At 33.1% G+C, this 20,939-nt stretch overlaps 2 protein-coding genes across 2 annotated transcripts in view; one reads left to right on the top strand and one right to left on the bottom strand.

The window, feature by feature from the left end:
* Window positions 1-5,264, bottom strand: part of PIP4K (phosphatidylinositol 5-phosphate 4-kinase) — a 44,695-nt gene extending 39,431 nt beyond the window's left edge. The window contains exon 1 of the mRNA XM_089642815.1: window positions 4,941-5,264. Within this exon, the coding sequence (XP_089498941.1) occupies window positions 4,941-5,069 (129 nt within the window). The 5' untranslated portion in view covers window positions 5,070-5,264. The remainder of the gene's footprint in view (window positions 1-4,940) is intronic.
* A 1,045-nt stretch (window positions 5,265-6,309) lies between these two features.
* LOC149425994 (mediator of RNA polymerase II transcription subunit 11-like) lies at window positions 6,310-13,007 on the top strand. The gene is made up of 3 exons (XM_089642790.1): window positions 6,310-6,432; window positions 6,544-6,671; window positions 6,960-13,007. Exons 2-3 carry the CDS (start codon window positions 6,596-6,598, stop codon window positions 7,307-7,309), a joined length of 426 nt encoding a protein of 141 aa, XP_089498916.1. The 5' UTR covers window positions 6,310-6,432; window positions 6,544-6,595; the 3' UTR covers window positions 7,310-13,007.
* Window positions 13,008-20,939: the final 7,932 nt, after the last annotated feature.

Below are 20,939 nucleotides of genomic sequence, written 5' to 3'. Positions count from 1 at the left end.
ATGGAAAATAATTTTAGTAATGTATTGAAAGCGGACAAACAATTTTTCTGGCATAGTAATGTCATTTGAACATAATTATAAAATATTTTGTACCTGCCAGAGCAGAGAGGTTTAGGTTAGTCTCGAGTGATGTCACTGAACAAAAAATTAATAATTAGTGGCTATCAGAGTTCAATAGAAAAAAACATACGATTATCTAAAAGTCGGAGAAAAACATCATATTGACAATAATAATAACACTTTTTTTAATAAATTTCTTACACACGTGATTTCCTCATATTAACACATGTAAGAAATCACATATAATACTTGCAAAAAAAAAAAAATTTACATATATAAAAAAAAAACTAAATTCAGGCGTTGGTGAATGAGGAGACTCTTTTAAGAATCATTAAGACTAACTGACGTGTTTTTCTACTTTCAATAAATATAATATCCTTGTAATATATATATATATAAACTTTCCGAAATAAATTCTCTAAATGATAGTGAAAACCCTATCAAATTCCGTTGCATAGTTTAGAAGAACTTAGAGCATAAACAGACAGACGCGGAGAGTGATAATGTTTTATATTATTCACTCCTCCACACCAGGAGAACCATTGGAATGTTGGTCCTTCAGGCAGGTTAGGTTAGGTGGGAAATGAGAATTATCTATGATGATTCAGTCTAAGATACTCATCAGGAACATAGATACAGCCTCACAGCAGTCTGAATAAGTGGGTGGCGGCATAATCCCCTCTTCAATTATTACTCACTAGCGCAGTCCTGTGAAAAATCACGGGACAGTCTGAACTCTTGACAAATCAGTTCCAATTTGAAAAGGACAATTAAAATAACATTCTGTTCAAAACATTATAGATATATAGGTGGGTAGATACTTTATCACTTGTCTGAATTCTTTACACACCGTCATTTCCAATTGTAATATTATTAAATAAATAAAAATTTAAATGTTATTTTGTTCAAAATCTTAAATCTCCTAAAGTTTTTCACCGATTGCTTTGAAATTTTGACACAACGCCGCATTCGAATATGCATGTATTTTTATATACCTATATAATTTTGTGAATGTGTACGGTTGCATTATTGGTTACAGCTTGAAATACAGGATAGTTTTGGACCCGATAGGTAGGACTGTTATACTGCTATTACATAGGTGTCACCTGTGACAGGTATAAACATGCTTTTTTTTTAATAGCGCAATTTGTTGGACGTAAAAACAAAACTCGCTATTGTTTCTCTATCTCGACAGACAGACAAGCCATAGCAACGCGTGGCGGGGTACAACTAGTGACACATAAATTTAAAGCAAATCCGAGAAACCAAAAACATTAAACTTTTAAAAATGATACCAGATAACGGAAAATATTAAATTGATTTAAATATTTTATACATTTATCTACAATATGGGAAATGATTTTTTTTATCAAAGTTCTGATAATTTTGAAATCAGATAAACAGCAAACTGATACAATTAAGTCCACTTTGCTAATTTACATTTAAATGTGTACAATATATTATTAAGAAACCTTAAATCAGGTTAATTACTTAATTACTATAAGATAAAAAATATAATTAATTATTCCAAGGTTGGCGACCTTGAATAAATTCAATGCAATTGGAGACTGTTTCATATGGTATTTAGATACGGAATTAGGTTTATAAATGTTATTATTTTTTACACTTTACATAAAATCAAAATTATTTGTATCTTCCCCTCAGTCCATGACTTTATGATATTTATAGGCCAGTGTTTCTCTAACTTTTTGTCGTTGTTTGGACCCCCTTGTAACTAGCAAAAAGCCAAATATATTAAATTATTTTTTTTAGGTTGGTAAATTATTAAATATTTAAGATAAGTGAATGAAAGACGTACCAACACTTTTAGCTTTACATCTGCTGAAAATGAATGTTGAAATTTTGTGAATTGTTCAAATTCTCCGAAACAACCCGTCCTTAGAATTATAACATTGAGAAGTATTTCAATTTCCGGAAATGGAAGATAATGCTTTTTTTATAGTTACTTCATTTATATTAAAATAGATTTTTTTACTACTTTTATTGATGTGAAAGTTTTAAAGGAAGTTTTTTTTTTCTTCTTTTATTTTGAAGAAAATATGTCAAATTATCCTTTTTAAATACATCAATTTTAATATAACTTTTATATTCATGGATGAATCTTAGAAGTGTAAATTTACCCACCTCCTGACATCCGATCGAGCTGTAACTCGTCAGATAGACTCGTTGTCGTTGACAATGCATTCTATCAACTTTTGGTGGCAATTACCCATACACAAGCAGACATATACACATTTCTCTGAAATCGGACGACATTACAGCAGTTAATATATGAAAGAAAATATCGGTCGTAGCAATTGGGATTTAGCTCAGTTGTTAGCGCGGTTGACTCCAGTTCCTGGGGAGGAAAGTTCAATCGTCAGTCAAAAATAGTCAAATTATCCTTTTTTTAACGAAAAAGCTACATATCAAAAAACATTATTTTGCATTTTCGGTTACCGAAATATTTGTTTCTCATTGTTATCTAACTGATACAAAGTGTTTTTTTAAATTAAATATGCCTAACCGTTTCCCACGTTTGTGTATATTTACCTTTTCTAGTATAGTGGTGATAATTTCATACACTGAAATACGCACAGAGCTGATGATTGTGCGGATCCTAGTTTGGGAACCATGGTTCTCTAGATAAGCCAGGTCCCAAGTAGGAGCTTAGAAAAACCATGGAAGATTTAAAATGTCAAAGTCATGCATAAAAATCAATGATTACAGTGTTCATTTATCCAGCTTAGAGGGTTTAAAGATTGAAGGTTAAAAAGAAAGACATTTCGAAAACGGCTTTGAATTTTAAATAAATTTTGTACCAATGATAAACGGTGGAAATTTTCTTATAAGATTACTCAAAAACTTTGTTGTTTTTTCGTGGGTTTTTTTTAATATATATTTTTCATAACCGGAACGAATGGTAAACAAATGTAAAGATACAAGAGATACCGTAACTCCATTTTAATTTTTATATTTTCAATAATATTGTTATTGGGTTTATAAAACAACAGTTCATTTTTAAACAAGTTCTGCTGTGTAATTATTATTACACGTGACAGCTGTTTCGCCCTCTGAAGGCATCATCAAACTGATGTTTGAAAATATTCCATTTCAATAGTTATTTTGTTAAAATTAAAATTGATTGTTCACTTGGCCGTCGTTGTTACCGATGTGAAAGTTTTGAGGATAGTTTATCTTATTTATCCCAAAATATGAACCTATGACCCTTATATGGGTTCTTAGTTTGGGTTTAATTAAAAAATATTATTATGTAAATATTGAAGAAAATAGTCAAATTTTCCTTTTTTTTTAACGAAGAAGCTACTTTATTTTCCATTTCCGGTTACTGAAATAGTTGTTTCTTATTGTTATCTAACTCAGGGCTTCCCTAACTGTGAGTCGCGACGCCCCGGGGCGCCGCGGGATCATCCCAGGGGCGTTGTGAGGCAATCTTTATAGCGAGAATATCGTTCCATCAGCACTGCAGCGTTAAGGGTTTTATTACCGTTTGCGACATCATACTTGTGTGAGACAGGTTTCTCTGCAGTTGCAGTAATTAAGAATAAGTACAGATCAAAAATAAATTTAGAGGCAGAGACGAGAGTGGCGATTTTGAAACTTCAACCTCGTTTTGAGAAACTATGCTCAGAAAAGCAAGCACATCCTTCTCATTAATACCAAAGAAAAAAATAGCTTTTTTATCTTTTTTGTTTGCTTCCACTTTTGTGTTTTTTGTTTAATCTGAAATTTCAAATTCGTACTACATATATCATATTGAAGAGTGTGCACTTTTTTCACCGGACAGTTCATTTTGAAAAGCTCGAAACCTAGGATAAGTAAAAAGCACTACCGCTGTATGAATGTTTGACAACTGGACTAAAGTCTAAAATTGACACACGGATCTGACCTTATGCACGGGAGAGGCACTCTCAAATCTGTGTGTAAATTGCCAGGAGCCGTTTATAACCATTGTTTATAGTACCATTAATCGAAACCAAGCATTTAGCTAAGAAATATGGTTAAATAATGTATTTTCATATTATAAAAAACAATCGATCGAGTAACATATGTACGAAAAAACTGCGTGATTTAAACGATGCATAGAGGAATGCAGGAAAACAGTGATTCGAGGAACTTTCAGGAGATTTCACTGCACATGCTATGGATCAATGGAATGTGTGCTTACTTAAAACTCCAGTAGATAGTGTTTATTATCTTCAGTATAAACCTCACAGGCTCAGTGCAAAAAAACTATAAATTTATAACAAAAATTACAAAGGAAGTTATTATCTTAAGATTTTTAGGATGTACCTATTAGATTAACATCTTTTCATTTAATTAGCGTTGTAAATAAGTATTTTAAAACACCTAATCAAACATCAGTTCATAATAAGTAATTAACAAGATAGGTGGATCATGCCAAAAGATACAGCTTATCAATGAATGCAAATGGTTGTAAACAATGAGAGTGGGTGAATCTCATCTCCTCTAAATGGGTAAATAGTAATTAGATATACAAATATAACAATAATGGTTCGATACCAATAAAGCATAAAATAACAATGGCGCATTTAAACGTTTTATGACATGGTATTATGAGACAATACATATATTATTGTGTTGGGCGTTTTTGGGTAGTAAATGTTGTTAGAAAAAAAATCAAATGTAAAAAAATCAATAGCCTTGAAAAGTGCTAAACACATGAATTATCGCGATAAACAATAACAATGTGCCCAACAGTTTTCAAAGTGTAAATATGATTAGTATTCAAAGTTTTTGTTTTCATTGAAAACAATAACCGCCCGAGAGGAACTTGGTGAGGATGGTTCACAGAATTTCAGAGTTTTTTTTACGTAACGAATGTTGGATCGACTTACCGTATGATTGACACCCCACATGAATACTGATAAAAGAGGTTCATTTGCCCTGAAAAGCTTCACTTTCTGATGTTTTACACGAAAGTGCTTCTTTTTCAGTTTACTCAAACCACTGGAAGGGACCGACATTTTGAATTTGTTTAAACTACAACTTTTAGGTGATTAATGAACTTTTGAAATGTTATTTAGCGTAATATATTACGACATTTTCAACAATCACAGTATCCCGTCGATAATTTCACACTACCATGATGGAAAAAAGAAAATTCTAATGCGAATTACTAAATCACACGTCCGGCAGAAGTATTCCGTTTTTTGACAACAAGAAATGCTGTAGAGATGGTCGATATTCTTGTCCCGGTTCCGAGGAACCGGCTCCTGTGCAGTCACTGGAACCGTCGATTTTATTTCTCTTAAGAACCAGTTATTTTAGGAACTGGTTCGAACATCTTACAAAAATAAAAAACAAATATTAAAATTTTTTCAGGATCTGCTTCCTTTTTCTCAGAATTTCTCTTTTTTATGGTGGATCATGTGTTTATAGATTGTCAGAAATACAAAAATATCACTTTAATGCGCCCGTGAATTATTACATTTGCATTAACAATTTTAAATTTGGTGAAACGTTAGATTGACCCTTCATTTAAAATATATTTAAATTATATGGCTATTTTGGAATGCATAAACAAATTGGTTTTGACATTTCAAATAAATTGTCAATCATACCTTTCGTCAAATGCTTAATTGTTAATAAAATTTGTTTGCTAGGGAAATAACTAAATGTATAAAAAAATTAAGTCATTCATCGCAAAATAGCGTATTTGTGGAGTTGTCCTGGCCGAATGCTGTTTTTATAAGTTGTGATATTCAGCCATGACAAGTATGTGTTTTTTTATGCAGTTACATCATTGTTCCATTGTCAATTCCTTTGGGAAGTAGCTACGATCAACAAATAAAAGTAAGTTCATATGATTTAACTCAACAAATGATATTGATTGAACGCTTAAAGCCAAAATGCTGTGTGTAAAGATAGGGCATATTGCCATAAAATTGATAAAAATATGTACCTAAAAAATGTGACACGGTTAATACCGTTATTTTATATTAAAAGATTTGTATCAATTAGGTAACAATGAGAAACAACAACAGATCAATAATAATTTTTGAGATTTTGGGTACCCCTGTTGGCAATGGCAAAGTTAATTGGTAGAAGAAAAAATAATAGAAAAATCATTATTTTGGCATAACGATCAACCTTCCCGGCAATGCCCGGCACCAGGAACCGGCTCCATGCCGACCTTCGGTAACCAGAACCGCAGTGACAATAGACAATAAAAATTTGGAAATTGTCGATTGTCTGTTTTTGACATTATTTTTTCGCATTTTGAAATGACAAGAACAGTAACAAACAGTAACTTTTTATAGCAATTTTGTTTATTTGTGCGAAATCTTAGCAATTGACGCCGTAATATAATGAAATAGTGTTTTACTGGTATGCAATCTATATAAAATGTCACATTTACCATTATATTTTACATGTTTGTCATTATTTTTTGGAAAAGAGGTTATTTTTTTCTTTTCAATAATTTGATGTTCTTTATAGATAAAGCAATAAGTATTTTGGAACGTAACAAATTAAAGAGCCTATCATAAAAATGACAGCTCCAATGGAACGCCTCCAATCCTTGGAATCAATTGAAAAGGACATAATGACTTGCCTTCACAGCGCAGGTTAGAAACACATTGTTTATTATTGTAATGTACTATGTACTGTGTAAATATGTATTATTGGTATAAAATACACTTGAGATCGGGAGTAATGCATTGGTTCATCAAAGATTACGAGTACTTTATTATCATAAGATAATTACAATGAATCTCTAGCATGCCTTTTCTAATAGAGGCTATGAGTTATTCTACAACCAAATAACGAAACCACAATAATCATCTACACGACGTTGGTATTATCTTGAAATATTATCCAAGAATTAATTATTAATTCCACTTAATTTCTTTCAGGTCAAGCCCTTCTTGAACTTAGTAAGGAAAAATCCAGTCAAAAGCATGCGGAGGGGCATACACAGCAATTTCTAAAGACTCTCAGTACAGTTGAGTCCAAACTAAATGAACAAATAATCTATTTAACTCAAGTATCGACTGGTCAACCCCACGAAGGATCGGGATATGCTTCGCAGAAGGTTCTGCAGATGGCGTGGCATCGGTTAGAGCATGTGCGGGATTGGGTTAATGACCTGGACAGATCGAAGTCTGCTCACCTCGCCCTCGCTAACAGAACTGCCAGCGACACTAAAGTCAATGGAACCGCATCTCTGGCAACGTCCTCATCTTTAAGTCTCGGCCCCGGATGACAATACTTGATCTGATATATATATGCTTAAAATTAAATATTTTCAACTGCAAAACGAATTACAGAAAATAGGAACACGCTTATTAGGCATAAATTATTTTTTATATTAATTGGTTAAGGCGATGCACTTTGTCGTGTAATATTTTAAATTGAGCCGCTATCAATGACAACCCTTACTTAGATGGCGATAAGGTTTAAATTCCCGCTTAACACCATCCGCCTGTTTTGATTTATGCAAGAAAAAAACATGGCCAATAAGTGCCTTTTATTTTATTTTGTAGATGTTCAGGCATAAATATTAAAAAAAATTTGATCATTTTATAAATAACTTAATTTGCCACATTATACAATAAAATCATAACCGAAAATGGGTTGGTAAATAGGAGATTTTGAACTTCAAAGCAGTTTTCATAGGCCTTTACATTATTTTTTTCTGGGCTTATAAAAAGACTTATCTAAAAAATACTCGATTATTTCAAAGGCCAAGATGTATTCTGCGCGCAGTATTTAATTAAAGCATCTGAAATATTTCTAGGCGACCAAATTTTCAAACCAAAAACACATGATTTTGCATTACTACGTATGGCATCGCCTTAATAATGAGAAGTAAGTATTTCAGTTTCCCTAAATGGAAAATAATGCATTTTTATAATTATTTCGTTGAACTAAAATTAAGTTTAAGGTTAGTTTTTCCTTCTCTTATTTAACCCAAATTATGAATCTATAATCCTAAAATAAGTTTTTAGTTTGAGTTTAATCAAAAAATAAATTTTTAAAAAACCTATTTCAATAATATTTTTTCAAAACATTGCGTAAAAAAAAAAAAGATGTCAAGTTATCAATTATTTTAAGGAAGTAGCTACTAAAATGAATTATTTTTAATTTCCAGAAACTGAAATACTGGCTGATATGAAGGGTTTTTTTTTAATTATTTGCTTATTATCAAGCATGTCCCTATTTTCTGTATATTTACAGTAGTTTGTTAATGTTTACGTCCTCAAAATGCAGTGGCAGCGAACCTGAAAAATGTTTATTCTTTTTTTTATTATTTTTAAGTTAACCAAGTCCTCCATCATTGCACAATCCAGTAGCAACATTATCCCACTACATATAATGATAGTAGTAAGAGATTTTCAAATATTGTCAGGTTATTCATAACCTATATAGACTTTCAAATTAATGGACCAGCCAATCAGGGAAAGTAGAACAAACAAGTCGCACAGAGCGCAGGAGGCAGTATGACCATCTCCCTTTCTGTGATTTGTCAATAAATGAATCTGACAGTATAAAGGCAACTCGGATTGTAATATCACTATTCAGTACTCGAAAATAAAATCTGCTTAAGAATTACTACTCCCCATTGCGATCAGTGGCTGCCTGTGACTTTTGATTGTGATAGAGTGTTAAGTTTGAAAAATTCGACATTATTAATATTGTTTAGTCCAAAACGATTTTGTCAATAAATTTCAGTTTGGCGTGTGCCGTACAGATTTCCTGAAAATCTTGGCAGTTAATGTACGACTGATGTCGTAATTTATTCAAAGTGTTCTCGAACCCTAATAATATGGTCACGTGGTTTGCCTCCACCTTGTTCCCAAATATGAAATAATACCCAGATTTCATGTTAGGGCAAGTCAATCAATTTGGATGTCTGTGGTAACCTGGGAATATTTTTTGTTACTCAATTTAATTAACTCATAACTTTCTACAATAAACTTTTTGGAACAGGGCCTTGAAAATCTCAGGCCTCGGGCCAGTGTAATAATAGTTTTAACTGAATTGGGGGGCTAGGGTTAATTCGTACGAAAAAAGGTATTTTTTTGTGAATTTTTTGTGACAACACAGTTAAAATTTCTTTATTAAATCTAATAGGACAGTAAAGTATGACATTTTAAGAATGTTGTATAAAATTTTCATGGAGAAATATTAAAAAACACGGCAATGGCAGCAATTATTCGGACGTGTCTCAAAAAAAAGTAGAATGGGGGTGCCCCTCATAACTCGGTGCTGGGTCATTTGAAATCAAAAAATCAAAGTTCATTCGTTAGATAATAGTTTTTCCCAGGTAACGCTGGGAGGGTTTTTCGAAATTTTAATTTTTCACTTTTTTGGAACACTTTGAAGGGAAAAACGCTATTTTTAGTGAAAAAAATCGGCTAATTAGTTATTGTAAAATAATAATTATTAACAAATTTGAAAAAAACTCTCCAGCGTTACCTCGTAAATTATGTACAGAAATAGTTTTCAAAATTTCAAAAGGATCGGTGCAGTAGTTTTGAAGTTATGACGGTCACCGACTTTGAAAACGTGAGTTGTGGGAAAAACGCTATAAAGTTTTGAACACTAAAAAATCTGGTATTAAACGTTTATAAGCAAATTTTATCGGCTTACCTCACACTGAATCATCAATGCCACAGTCCATAAAGGATGTTGCTATCATCCATGATGTCTAAAGCACCTTTTTGCTTCTGTCTACGACGAATCCTGCCTTCTTTAGTTTGTTTCTCAGCTTCCTGCTCTGCTCGGCTTATACGTATGGTCGGGTAGGGATTAAAATCCGACAGGTATAAAAATATTCGTAACTTCGTCAATTTTGCTCCAATCAACTTGAAATTTGAACACAATATTCTTAACATATTAAGCATTTATTTAAAAAAAAAATTAAAAAATGCAAAAAAAAAAATTTTAAAACCCTAGCCCCCCCTTAATTTACATGGTTCTAAATACATTTAGATGTTGCTATAATGATGGTTGTCTCATACAAATCGGGTATACTGGAACTGATTGCAGTCTGTTATTATTGGCTGCCCATATTATGTTTGCGCAAATATTTACTATTCCATAATCGTATGTAATTTTAATGGTAACAAAAGCTCCTGGCAGCGAATGTGATAATAAAACAGTACATCGTTTCAACTTAATTACTGTAAGAAAAAATTATCAGAATTGGAAAATAATGTTTTAAATAGCAATTTCGTTTAAATTTTACGTATAATTTGCGGCCATATTGAATTCTTAGAACTTTTTAAAAATGTAGTGGCAGCCAACCTGAAAAATGTTTATTCCCTTTATTATTATTTTTAAGTTAACCAAGTCCTCCGTCAATCCACAAGCAACATTACCCACTATACTATTATTATTCTAGGGTATTTGGTATTACCTAGTATCAACAAATGCCCTATAATAATAACACGTCCAGTTCCAGTTAAAAAATGGCAATATTAACAACTCTGTCCGCTAGAGGCGCTAGAATAGCACATTGACGTTGACATTCCTTTAAATGGTGGCAAATTGATTTGATGTAGTTCTTGGTGGCGGTGTTTTGCGCTTTCTAATTTATATTTTGATCAATATTGATAAAAAATATATAAAAAAATGTCTACAGCTATAAAGTAGGTCCTGTTTGTGCAGTTAATAATAACAAACAACAAAAAGACTCTTATTAATTTTTCAGGAAGCCAAAACAAAAATTTTACCGTTTAGTTGGTGGCAAAAGTTTGTTAATTCTAGCTAATACAATATTCCCGATTAAATAAACGATATTTATAATTATAAAATTTTCAAGGTTGATTCAGCAAAGCTGTATTAGTTCCTTGTATCATTCTATGGTCAGATTGAAGTTATACAAATTGTTGCCAATGTTGATGTTTAAAACACATTTTTATAATTGTTTCAGCTTAAAAACCTAGATTATAGCAAGCAAAAGAAACGATTTAGACAATATGGTAAATGTGAAAGGTGTTGATTATTTTTATAAAAAAGGCATATCTCATGTTTGGATAATTTTTAGGAGAGCCTTAAAAAGTTTTTTTTTTGCTGGATTTCTTATACTTTGCATGTTTTGTAACGTTAATTATTTATCAATGGGTTGTAATTATGTTTTTTTTTACTCCGTTAGCGAAACATACAATGAAATGAGTAAGAATCTGTCAAACAACCTTTTTTTGTTTCTTTTAATAATTTTCCAAATATGAGATAGGCCTGTTATGATATATGTATGTTCTGACCATTTTGAAATGAAATGTTTTAGAAACCGATAATTGTTCAGTCGGGGGTGTAAGCTTGCACAGATATTATTAAGATAGATATAACTGCACAGATGGGGCCTTAAAGAGTCGGCGATGTGTGAATGACCACCGAACATGTTGTCAACGAATACCCGCTCCGTTCATTCACCGGCGGGATTGATGAGGTTCACATGGCGACGCCTGAGGCCCTAGAATGGCTCGCAGACCTAGATGTCCCCCTCTGACCCCCCCACCATACGAAAGAAGAAGATAGATATAACGCTGTGTTTTTAAAGAATTGTTTTTTTTATGGACAGAACTATTTATTCATATTCTTTATGTACATATGCAAACGAAACGAATCATCATAACTTGCAAAAAATGTTATTCCTAAAAATAATTAATTTAGCGCCATCTATAAACGAGCCGTTTATAAATACTTTAAAGTTTTCCCAAAATAATGTATAAAAGAAAATCATGCTGGACAATTTGCGCCGCTAGGAGGCGCTAGTGTAGCATACTGCCATCAAAATGTTACTGCCTGTAAAAGACCACGCTGTAAGCGCGCTAGTACTGCCTGTGAAAGACCACGCTATAAGCGCGCTTGTACTGCCTGTGACAGACCACACTATATTCTCGTAGCTTGGCCTATTTCAGCATATTGCTCGCCACACATTCCCATTGGTAGTGTATGGCGAGCGATATGCTGAAATAGGCCAAGCCATGATGCGTGCAGTATAATGTGCCTCGTTACTGATAAATCAAACGACATACACAGTCTCTATAAATAAAAATGTAAATGTTTATTTGTTCAAAATGTTAAATCTCCCAAAGTTCTTCATTTTTGAATTTGATTTTTTTTTTTTTTTTTTTTTTTTTTTTTACTTTATTTATTTTCATTTCTTTACACATATTATACATATTAATAGATAGTATAAAATAACATAATATATAATACCAAATAGTTTACAAAAGAAATGAAAACCCACTAAGGCACTGACTGCCTGAGTGTGGGTAATATAAAACGATTACTATATTTCAAGTACCTAAAGTATAATATACATTAGTAGAAAAAGTTTTTTTTGTTTATAGTTATTATAAAAAGTAAAGAGAAAAACATTATGTACAATAATTTATAAAGTTTCAGCAAGTGAGTTGTAGAAAGGATAAATAAATTTATAGTAAAAGCGTTTCAATATCTGCGTCAATCAGCCATAATTTTACCTCTTTAATATATTCTATCTTTTTATTTATCATTTGAGTTTGTAGTGGTAGAAGGTTAAATGTACGAGGACCAATGAAACTGCTATGCGTCTGCATTAATTTAGTGCTTTGAAATTTTTACACAACATTGCGTTCGAATACGCATGTGTTTTTATATACCTTTATTATATAGAAGTCACCTGTGACAGTTTGAAAACATGATTTTTTTTAATCAGCGCCATCTATTGGACGTATAAGCGAAACGAACTATTGTTTCTCTTATGGATTGTTTTCTATTTAAATGCATTATGTTCTATTTCCGGTAATTTCAATATTTTTGTCTTACAGTAATACTGAGCTGTTATTGTTTTTGGTAAATATGTTAATAATATGGCGTCATAGTAAATATTTGCCATTGTTTATTGTACAGACATTATTTTATTATGAAAAATTCATGTTGTGTTATTTCTATGTGTAAACATTTCGTTTTCACACAAAGTGATATTTAAAATAAAACTATTTGAACTGCTCTAGCGTTTTTAATTATTACTAAAAAAAACAAAAAAATAAATAAAAAAAAATAAAAAATACTGGTGCATATTATTTTATTCACATTTGTACCTATCATAATCACATCAATGGATGAAGACAAAATAAACGAAACCAAGACAAGAGTGATGTTGAAGATTACAGTAAGTAGCTACAAGAAGTTTTCATTTATTTATGTCTATTCTTGAATACACATTTTACAAATGATTACAGTGGTTTATATTGTACTACAGAAAAAAGGTACAGTAAATGAAGAACATAGGTTGATATAGGTAAAACTGTGTGTAGGTGATATTGTATGTTACGTGAACACCTCACTAGGAGAACCTGTGCTGAGAACTTGTGATTAAGTGTAAAGGTATTTATCTGTTGTAGTAGAAAGTTAATTTTTTTTTCACATACATATATTGAAACATGAAAACACACATTTATATGTGAGTGTATGTATTTTTGGATAATTCTTGAAGAACGTGTATAATATTTAATTTTACTTGTTATATTTGGGTTATGTTTGGTTTGGAATTATAATCTTTTGAATAAAGTGAATATCTTGATTTTTATCCAGGCTACGATATGTTTTTTGAGAAAGTTTGTAGATTTTCTTGATTTTGTTTGGGTTTCGGAGTATCTGGGCCGAAGGCTTGGAATAAACTCCCTCCGGAACTAAGATCCATAACAAGTCCAACAGAATTCAGGTCTAAACTAAAAACTTACCTTTTTAAGCTGTCGTACCCTTAAATTAAATATACCATTCCTAAGAAAAAGCCCAGTTATATTCAATTTTTCAATTAAGTCCTAAATCCTGAATCTAAATTTCGCCAATAAACAATTAGATAATGTTAATTAAGTGTTAATCTCAAGTGACCTACCAGGTAAGTATTGTACTGTATATTTTCTCCATAAATAGTTAAGTAATAACATAGATCACTGTAGAAATGTATTATAAGTTTGTACAGTGCCCTTGAGGTGATTTTGCACAAAAACGGCGCTATACAAGTCATCCAATTATTATTATTACTATGTATTTGTAGTCATTAATTGTTTCAAAGTAATGGGCATACGGCATACCTACTGTTAAAAAGTTTGGTTGCGTAGTATTGAAAGTGTCTTTGTCCGTGTGTGGTGTGTGTTATCGGAATGTTCAGTGTTTTATTTGTTGATGACCTGGTTTTTATTATGGATTTTGGTTGATTTTTAATATGAAGATTATTATGGATGAGATGTAGGAGAGCAGTTTTGGCGTAAAGTTGTGCTTAAGAAGTTTAGGTTTTTTCAGTCCCTTGAAGAATGATTTGAAAAATGACCAGTCAATGGTTGAGTTTTGCACATTTGGGTCCAACCCAGGCGTAGTGTATTCAATTCCTTGGCTGGCTATGTCCTCCATCACAACATAAGCAAAATTTTCCATTTACTGTGGTGGTAGTATGAGATTTCCAAATATTGTCAGGTTATTCGTAACCCGCGAATGTTTCTCTTTCTTTAAAAAAATGGTCCAACTTATCCTATAAAGGTTTTCCGGCTTAGGCTCCATAGTAAGCATTCAAAAAGAAGAAGAAGATGGTTTTAAAGGGAGATATGTAAATATGAATGTAAGATAATAATTATGAAAATATTGAATAAAACACAACTCGTTTATAATAGAGCAAAAATCTCTAGACAAATGCCTAAGTTTCCTTTTAAAGATATGTTGTGAAATTTTTCACACCTATATAAATAAAAATATAAATTTTCGTTTGTTCAAAATCTTAAATCTCCAAAAGTTCTTCACTGATTGCTTTGAAATTTTGACACAACTTTGCATTCGAAAATGCATGTGTTTTTATATCCTATATTATTATTGTATGTCACCTGTGACGGATGTAAATGCAACACGAGCATCGAGTTCCGCCAAAATAGTACCTACCTATTATTTGCATAGAGTAAATCAGGGCTTCCCTAACTGTGAGTTGCGACGCCGCGGGATCATCCCAGGGGCGTCGTGAGGCAATCTTTATAGCGTCTTCCACACGCACACTTTGGAGCGACTGAGTCCCGCGCCACTTCAGGCCGCCGCGCAGAAAAGTCTTACAGTGAACTGCGCTGTAAACCTATCGGTCTTTACTTTTCTGCGCCTGAAGTGGCGCGGGACTCGGTAAAAAACATTACACCTGAATTAAATGTTCCCCTTTCCAGTCGACCTCACCATCAACACTTTCGACAGCAGAAGAAGAACAGTTAATAGAATTGTCCTGTGACTCCAGCCTTAAGCTGCAATGTAATAAGGATAAGCTACTTGAATTTTGGAGCTCAGTTTATCAAGAATATCGTTCCATCAGCACATCGGTTTTATTACCGTTTGCGACATCATACTTGTGTGAGACAGGTTTCTCTGCAGTTGCAGTAATTAAGAATAAGTACAGATCAAAAATAAATTTAGAGGCAGAGACGAGAGTGGCGATTTCGAAACTTCAACCTCGTTTTAAAAAACTATGCTCAGAAAAGCAAGCAAATCCTTCTCATTAATACCAAAGAAAAAAAATGCTTTTTTATCTTTTTTGTTTGCTTCCATTTTTGTTTTTATGTTGTGTTCTTTATTTTCTAATAAAATATTAGGTACAATTTGGAGTTTTACTGACAAATTGTTATTAGGTAACGTACCCATACTACGTGACCCGTTCAGGGGGGGGGGCTTCAAAATACTGAAAAAAGTTTGGGAAGCCCTGGAGTAAATGGTAAAAATACCAACAAAAAAAAATGTTATCAACAGAAATTATTCCGGCTGTCATCCCATAAAACGAAAGCGAATTTTCATCAAAAATTTGCTTTTATAGTAATTAAGATAATTATCAATTATTAATTAATTATTATTAATTAAAGCCGCCGAATACCATGCTGGGAATTTGGTTACATTCTTTGGAACCAGATCATCTTTTTTTTTTTTTTTTTTTACAGTATTACCGCACAAGAGTCCCAACTGCTCCCGTCTGGAGCCAGTGAGACTATGGCATCCCCAATTGGGGTATGTTGTGAGGCTGAGGGTATTAGGAGGGGAGGGAGATGGGGAAGAAGAAGGTGGGGAAGTGCCTGGCTATTCAGATCTGGTCACCAAACACGGCTAAAGCCATTTCAAGCAACGTTTCAATTCTGAATGGTGGTCTTACACCAGGGCGATACTGAGAGTATCTTCCACTCTGGAACGTGCCGCAAATATACTATATATTATTTTAAATTAATTAATTGTGAAATAACACAAATTAATCAAATAAAATTTATTTGCGCACGCCGGGTTCGAACCCGCGACTTTCGGATCTGTAGTCAAAAGCGTATACCACTAGACCACGCCGGCCGTCAAAGGGGCATCTATCAGGGCATCAATAATACCATAAAAATGGTGTACCACAGCATCCGCGTCCTGTGCATTAACGACAGAGGACCAATCACTATTTCTGAGAGCATCATTACTACTACTACTTCATAGTTAACTTTATTAAACATTTTGACTATCTGGGGTTTTAGGATGGTAACAGGGAGAGGAATATTTAGTTCAACTCATAGATTTATGATGTGCATCTTCGATTACTAGTGGCGAGTCAGCCGCGGAGACGATGACTATAGTATTACAAAGCACGAGATCTAAAATTCGTCCGTGAGTATTATAAATTTCGTTATACTGTGTTAAATTGGAGAACAAAAGACAGCTAAGTAGGGTAGAGGCACAGAGGTCGAAACTAGGTGGCTGATACATAGAGTTCCAGCTCCATATTGTAATCGCCTATTACTAGAAAAATCATTTGGAAATTCAGTAGTTAAGTCAGATATGGCAGTTGAATGACTATTGATAATAGAGAAACGCTGTGCATTAGACAACTTAGGACTAACTCCTGGTAAGTAAGAGCAACAAATATGAATATTCGAAACACAATGTTTTGTATTTATTTATTTATTTTTTATAATTTTGATTACATTTTATGATTTTGACTGTCCAACTAGGAAGGATTCCAAATGAAGGTAGGACAGTCAAATTTACAGGTTTCAAGTTATCCTAGACGAATACAGAATTTAAGACTGGCTAAAATAAGTATGTTAAAACGAAGATACATAAAAAAGATACATAAAGATAAATAGAGGCGTTCGTGATTTCAAATTACATTTTTAGTATCATTTCGGAATCAGTCCTGCCTAGATCCAACAACCATTTTGTCACTCTTGGACCGAAGGATAACAATTCACACAGTTTCAGCTGAGAGGGGATTTTATTATATATTTTAGGACCGAGATATGAGAATATTTTTTGATAAGCCGCTTTGTCAAACATTGTTGCTAATGGAAGGGTGATGAAAAGATTAATTGTATAAATTAATGATGCATCTCTCGATTGTGACATTAATTGGTAAATTACCGAATACAATAATCTAGTCATCTACGCACACGCACTAACGCAATGTAGGTAGGTAGTGATGAGAACTGATAAGGAAGATTAAATAATAGAATGTTTTAATATCAACAGACGCTAATTTATTAAAAACAATTATTAAAATAATTAATCAAATAAAATAAACATGAGACTCTATCAAACAACTTATCTCCGGGCGTGTCAAGAATAAACGTGTGTTTAACGCCATCTTGATAAAATTTTGACTAACGATCAAGTAATATTAATAAATTTAAAACATTTAAATCTTGTAAGGAATGTCTGAGCGGGCGCCAGCGAGTTATAAGATAACTACGCAAGAAGTTAAAATAAGTAATCCCTATTTGAATTATAAGTACATTGTTAAAAAGTTATAAGTGAAAAAGACCTTTCGTGATTTGCAAAGTAGACCCTCATTGTTCAGCGTCGCACGAACACACCGTAGTCTCCAGAGTCCAGCAAGCAACTCAGGTCGATGAAGTGCGCTCTGCACCAATAGCTCGAAACAGTAGTGCCAATTGTAGAATGTTGACCAATGTTTATTCTAATCGGGTAGGAACTGCCCGTCCAGAAGTACGCACTGCTACATTACCCCCCTTCCAAAGGAAAAAAAAAAATTTCGGCACGATAATTTTTTTTTTGATTTTTTCCTCATGCCTCCAAATCCAAGTCCAATAAGTGGTAAAGAGTCAAAATGCAGATAATGCCTTAGAAGAAGAGTCCAGCACGTTCTGTAGAAGTCCGTGATGTGCTCGCTGAGCAAGGATTGAAGCGCCAACACCAAGGAAGTAGAAGGAAGAATTCTCGCTGATGGAATATCTGAATGACCCTCTTCTGACATCAGTGAAGAAGATTGAACTTGCTTGGCGAAGATAATGAGCCCCGATAATTGTATCACCATTCTCCAATGTTGACAACAAATGCATTCTTGAGAAGCTGCACCCTCTTTCTGATAGCATTGAACGGCCAGGTAGTATCCTATTAAACTCTCCCCGAAGAAGAATGTTGCTTCCCTGAAGGCTCGAACTTGTACAAAATTGCTACCTCGAAGAATTGATAAAAGTTTGAAAATCTTGAAATTTTGTATTATCTTGAGTTATCTTGACGTGAAGAACCGAAGAGTGATGAAGGCGACTGACTTCCTTGAGGCAAGTGAAAAGAAAGGTATGCTAAGCTTGACAAAATGGATTACTGAGCAAGGAATTTAACAACTACTGAAGTGTAAACAAAAACTTGAATAAAATTACAAATGAAAGGAAAAACTGTAGTAAAGACTAACAAAATTATTAAAAAAATTTATAAAACGAGTCTAGCTAAAAGTGAAAGCTGAGCGCCCCACAAAAGTTAAATTTGAGGCTAAAAAAACACTATAAAATGAAAATAATAACGTCTAAATCCACATTGAAGTTACTGCCCTCTGCGAGCAGAGATGAAAAATTATAAAGTTATCCCAGAAACAAACCCAGATTCATGATAAGATAAAAGTGACCGGCTCAAACAGAACCATATATTGATGACCCAATATTGACAAAAATACAGCTAAGTCCAAATAAAATTGATGCGACTTGTCTTGAGCTCAGAGAGAAGCCACAGCAATTGCATGTGAAACCGCATAGTATTTGTTAAAAAAAATGTTAAAAAAAATTACTCATTTACATTCTTAATAATATGAACAAATATCCTTTTAATAATAATTCAAGCCAAGGACATTAAGAGCAAATAAAAGTAAAAAAAAACTTCATGAAAGGATGCAATTTTTAAAAGTTAAAAATATGATTATGTAAATCTCAAATAACCTGAGCGAGTGAAAACTCACTAAATTACAAAATAAATATTAAAAAAATAAATTAATTATTAGATTAATTATTATGACGTAACATTTTTTTTTTTAAATATTTGAAAAGTGTATTAAACAATGACTAAATCAAAGAAAACACCATGCCAATGGTTTCCTAAAACCAGAGAAAAATAGAATGTTCTGAGCATCTGAGGCTATCGCGGAAAACTGCATGAAGTATTTTCTAAATTATTGAATTAAAATAGTCAACCAACACCAAGGCAAACTAAGGTACTAAAGAACAACATATAAAGAACAACCATGCACACAAATAAAATGACACGAGGACCAAACTCGGTACAGAACTGTTAAACCGAAATACAGCTTCGTATATGCCATAATTGAAATACAGTATGTCCCTCTAGAAAGGACAAACCGTACCTCAAAACAAGTCGCCATCGCGTACTTAGTTCATTAAAGAACAATTAGTATCATCTCACAAAGTAAAATCAGCTATTAAAAGATCCCTCGAACAGAAAAGTAGCACAAAACAGTGGCCAACTGAGATTGTGAACTTCACTGCCCTCGGATAACGCATAAAATAATACAATGGATTCAAATCGTGAGATTACAAAATGTTCAATACAATATGATTGCACTTAAATCCAAAAAAATGTGGTTTCAATGCGTGAGATTCAAAAAACGTCAATCCCCCGCGTTGAATCGGAATGGACAAATTACACCCCAAAACACATACTACACATGTACACAAGGACAAAACAAAACTTATACAAAAATACACTCAATGTGAAGACACAAAAATACTAGTCATGTCCTCACAATGAGAGAACACAAGAAAAATTGCAAACCTGAGGGCAAGGCAAGCAATAACCTAATATATAACAAGAGAAAAGGGATTAATTCTCAAATAAAAGTATAACGATTACAACATAAGAAAAAATAGTTCATCAATTAACCCACCCCAAGGTCAGTTAGCTTCTTCTAACTTGATTATATCCTTAACATGAAAAGTTCCCACGGGTTTCCCTGTCATATCCGCTAATTGATAAGCAACCGGCGATATCTTGCAAATAATTTTACTACGTATAAATTTGGGGGCTAATTTTGCTGAAAAGTATCTACCAGCGTCTGACAAAGCAAAGGACCTTCTCCAGACAATGTCCCCAACCTCATATTGAACGTCCCTACGACGCAGATTATATTGAACCTTATTACGTTCGTATGATTGTCTTAAGGACGTGCGAACTTGGGAGAAAATGTCATTTAATTCATGTAAATCAGATGCCCATGAATCGCGTTTAGAGAATCTAATGTCTTCCGCGTTAAAGTCTACACCTTTGTAGTCATTTCCCGAAATTACCATCTCTCTACCAAAATTAAGGAAGAACGGAGTATAGCCTGTGACTTCATGAACAGCCGTGTTTATAGCCAGTTCAATTTCAGGTAGATAGCACGCCCAGGATCTGTGATCAGATCCCACAAAAGAACCCAGGGCTGCTACCAACACCTTGTTTACACGCTCAACAGGGTTATTCTGCGGGTGATATCTGCAATTATAAAACAAGTGACGGATATGAAATTTATTGGCCAGCGCTTTCATGTCACGCGATATATATTGTGGGCCATTATCCAAAACAATCGTATCTGGAACACCGAATTTATAAAAGATATCATTTTCCAAAAT

This window comes from Hesperophylax consimilis, chromosome 2 (assembly GCF_061612785.1).
Source record: "Hesperophylax consimilis isolate HC1 chromosome 2, BYU_Hcon_1.0, whole genome shotgun sequence".
Classification (NCBI taxonomy): domain Eukaryota; kingdom Metazoa; phylum Arthropoda; class Insecta; order Trichoptera; family Limnephilidae; genus Hesperophylax; species Hesperophylax consimilis.
Note: the sequence above shows the minus strand (reverse complement) of the source record. Positions and strands in the feature narration are given on the sequence as shown.

Coding starts and splice junctions, on each gene's coding strand:
- LOC149425994 (XM_089642790.1), top strand. CDS start 6,596: ATGACAGCTCCAATGGAACGCCTCCAATCCTTGGAATCAATTGAAAAG. Junction 6,672..6,959: donor GACTTGCCTTCACAGCGCAG/GTTAGAAACACA, acceptor AATTTCTTTCAG/GTCAAGCCCTTCTTGAACTT.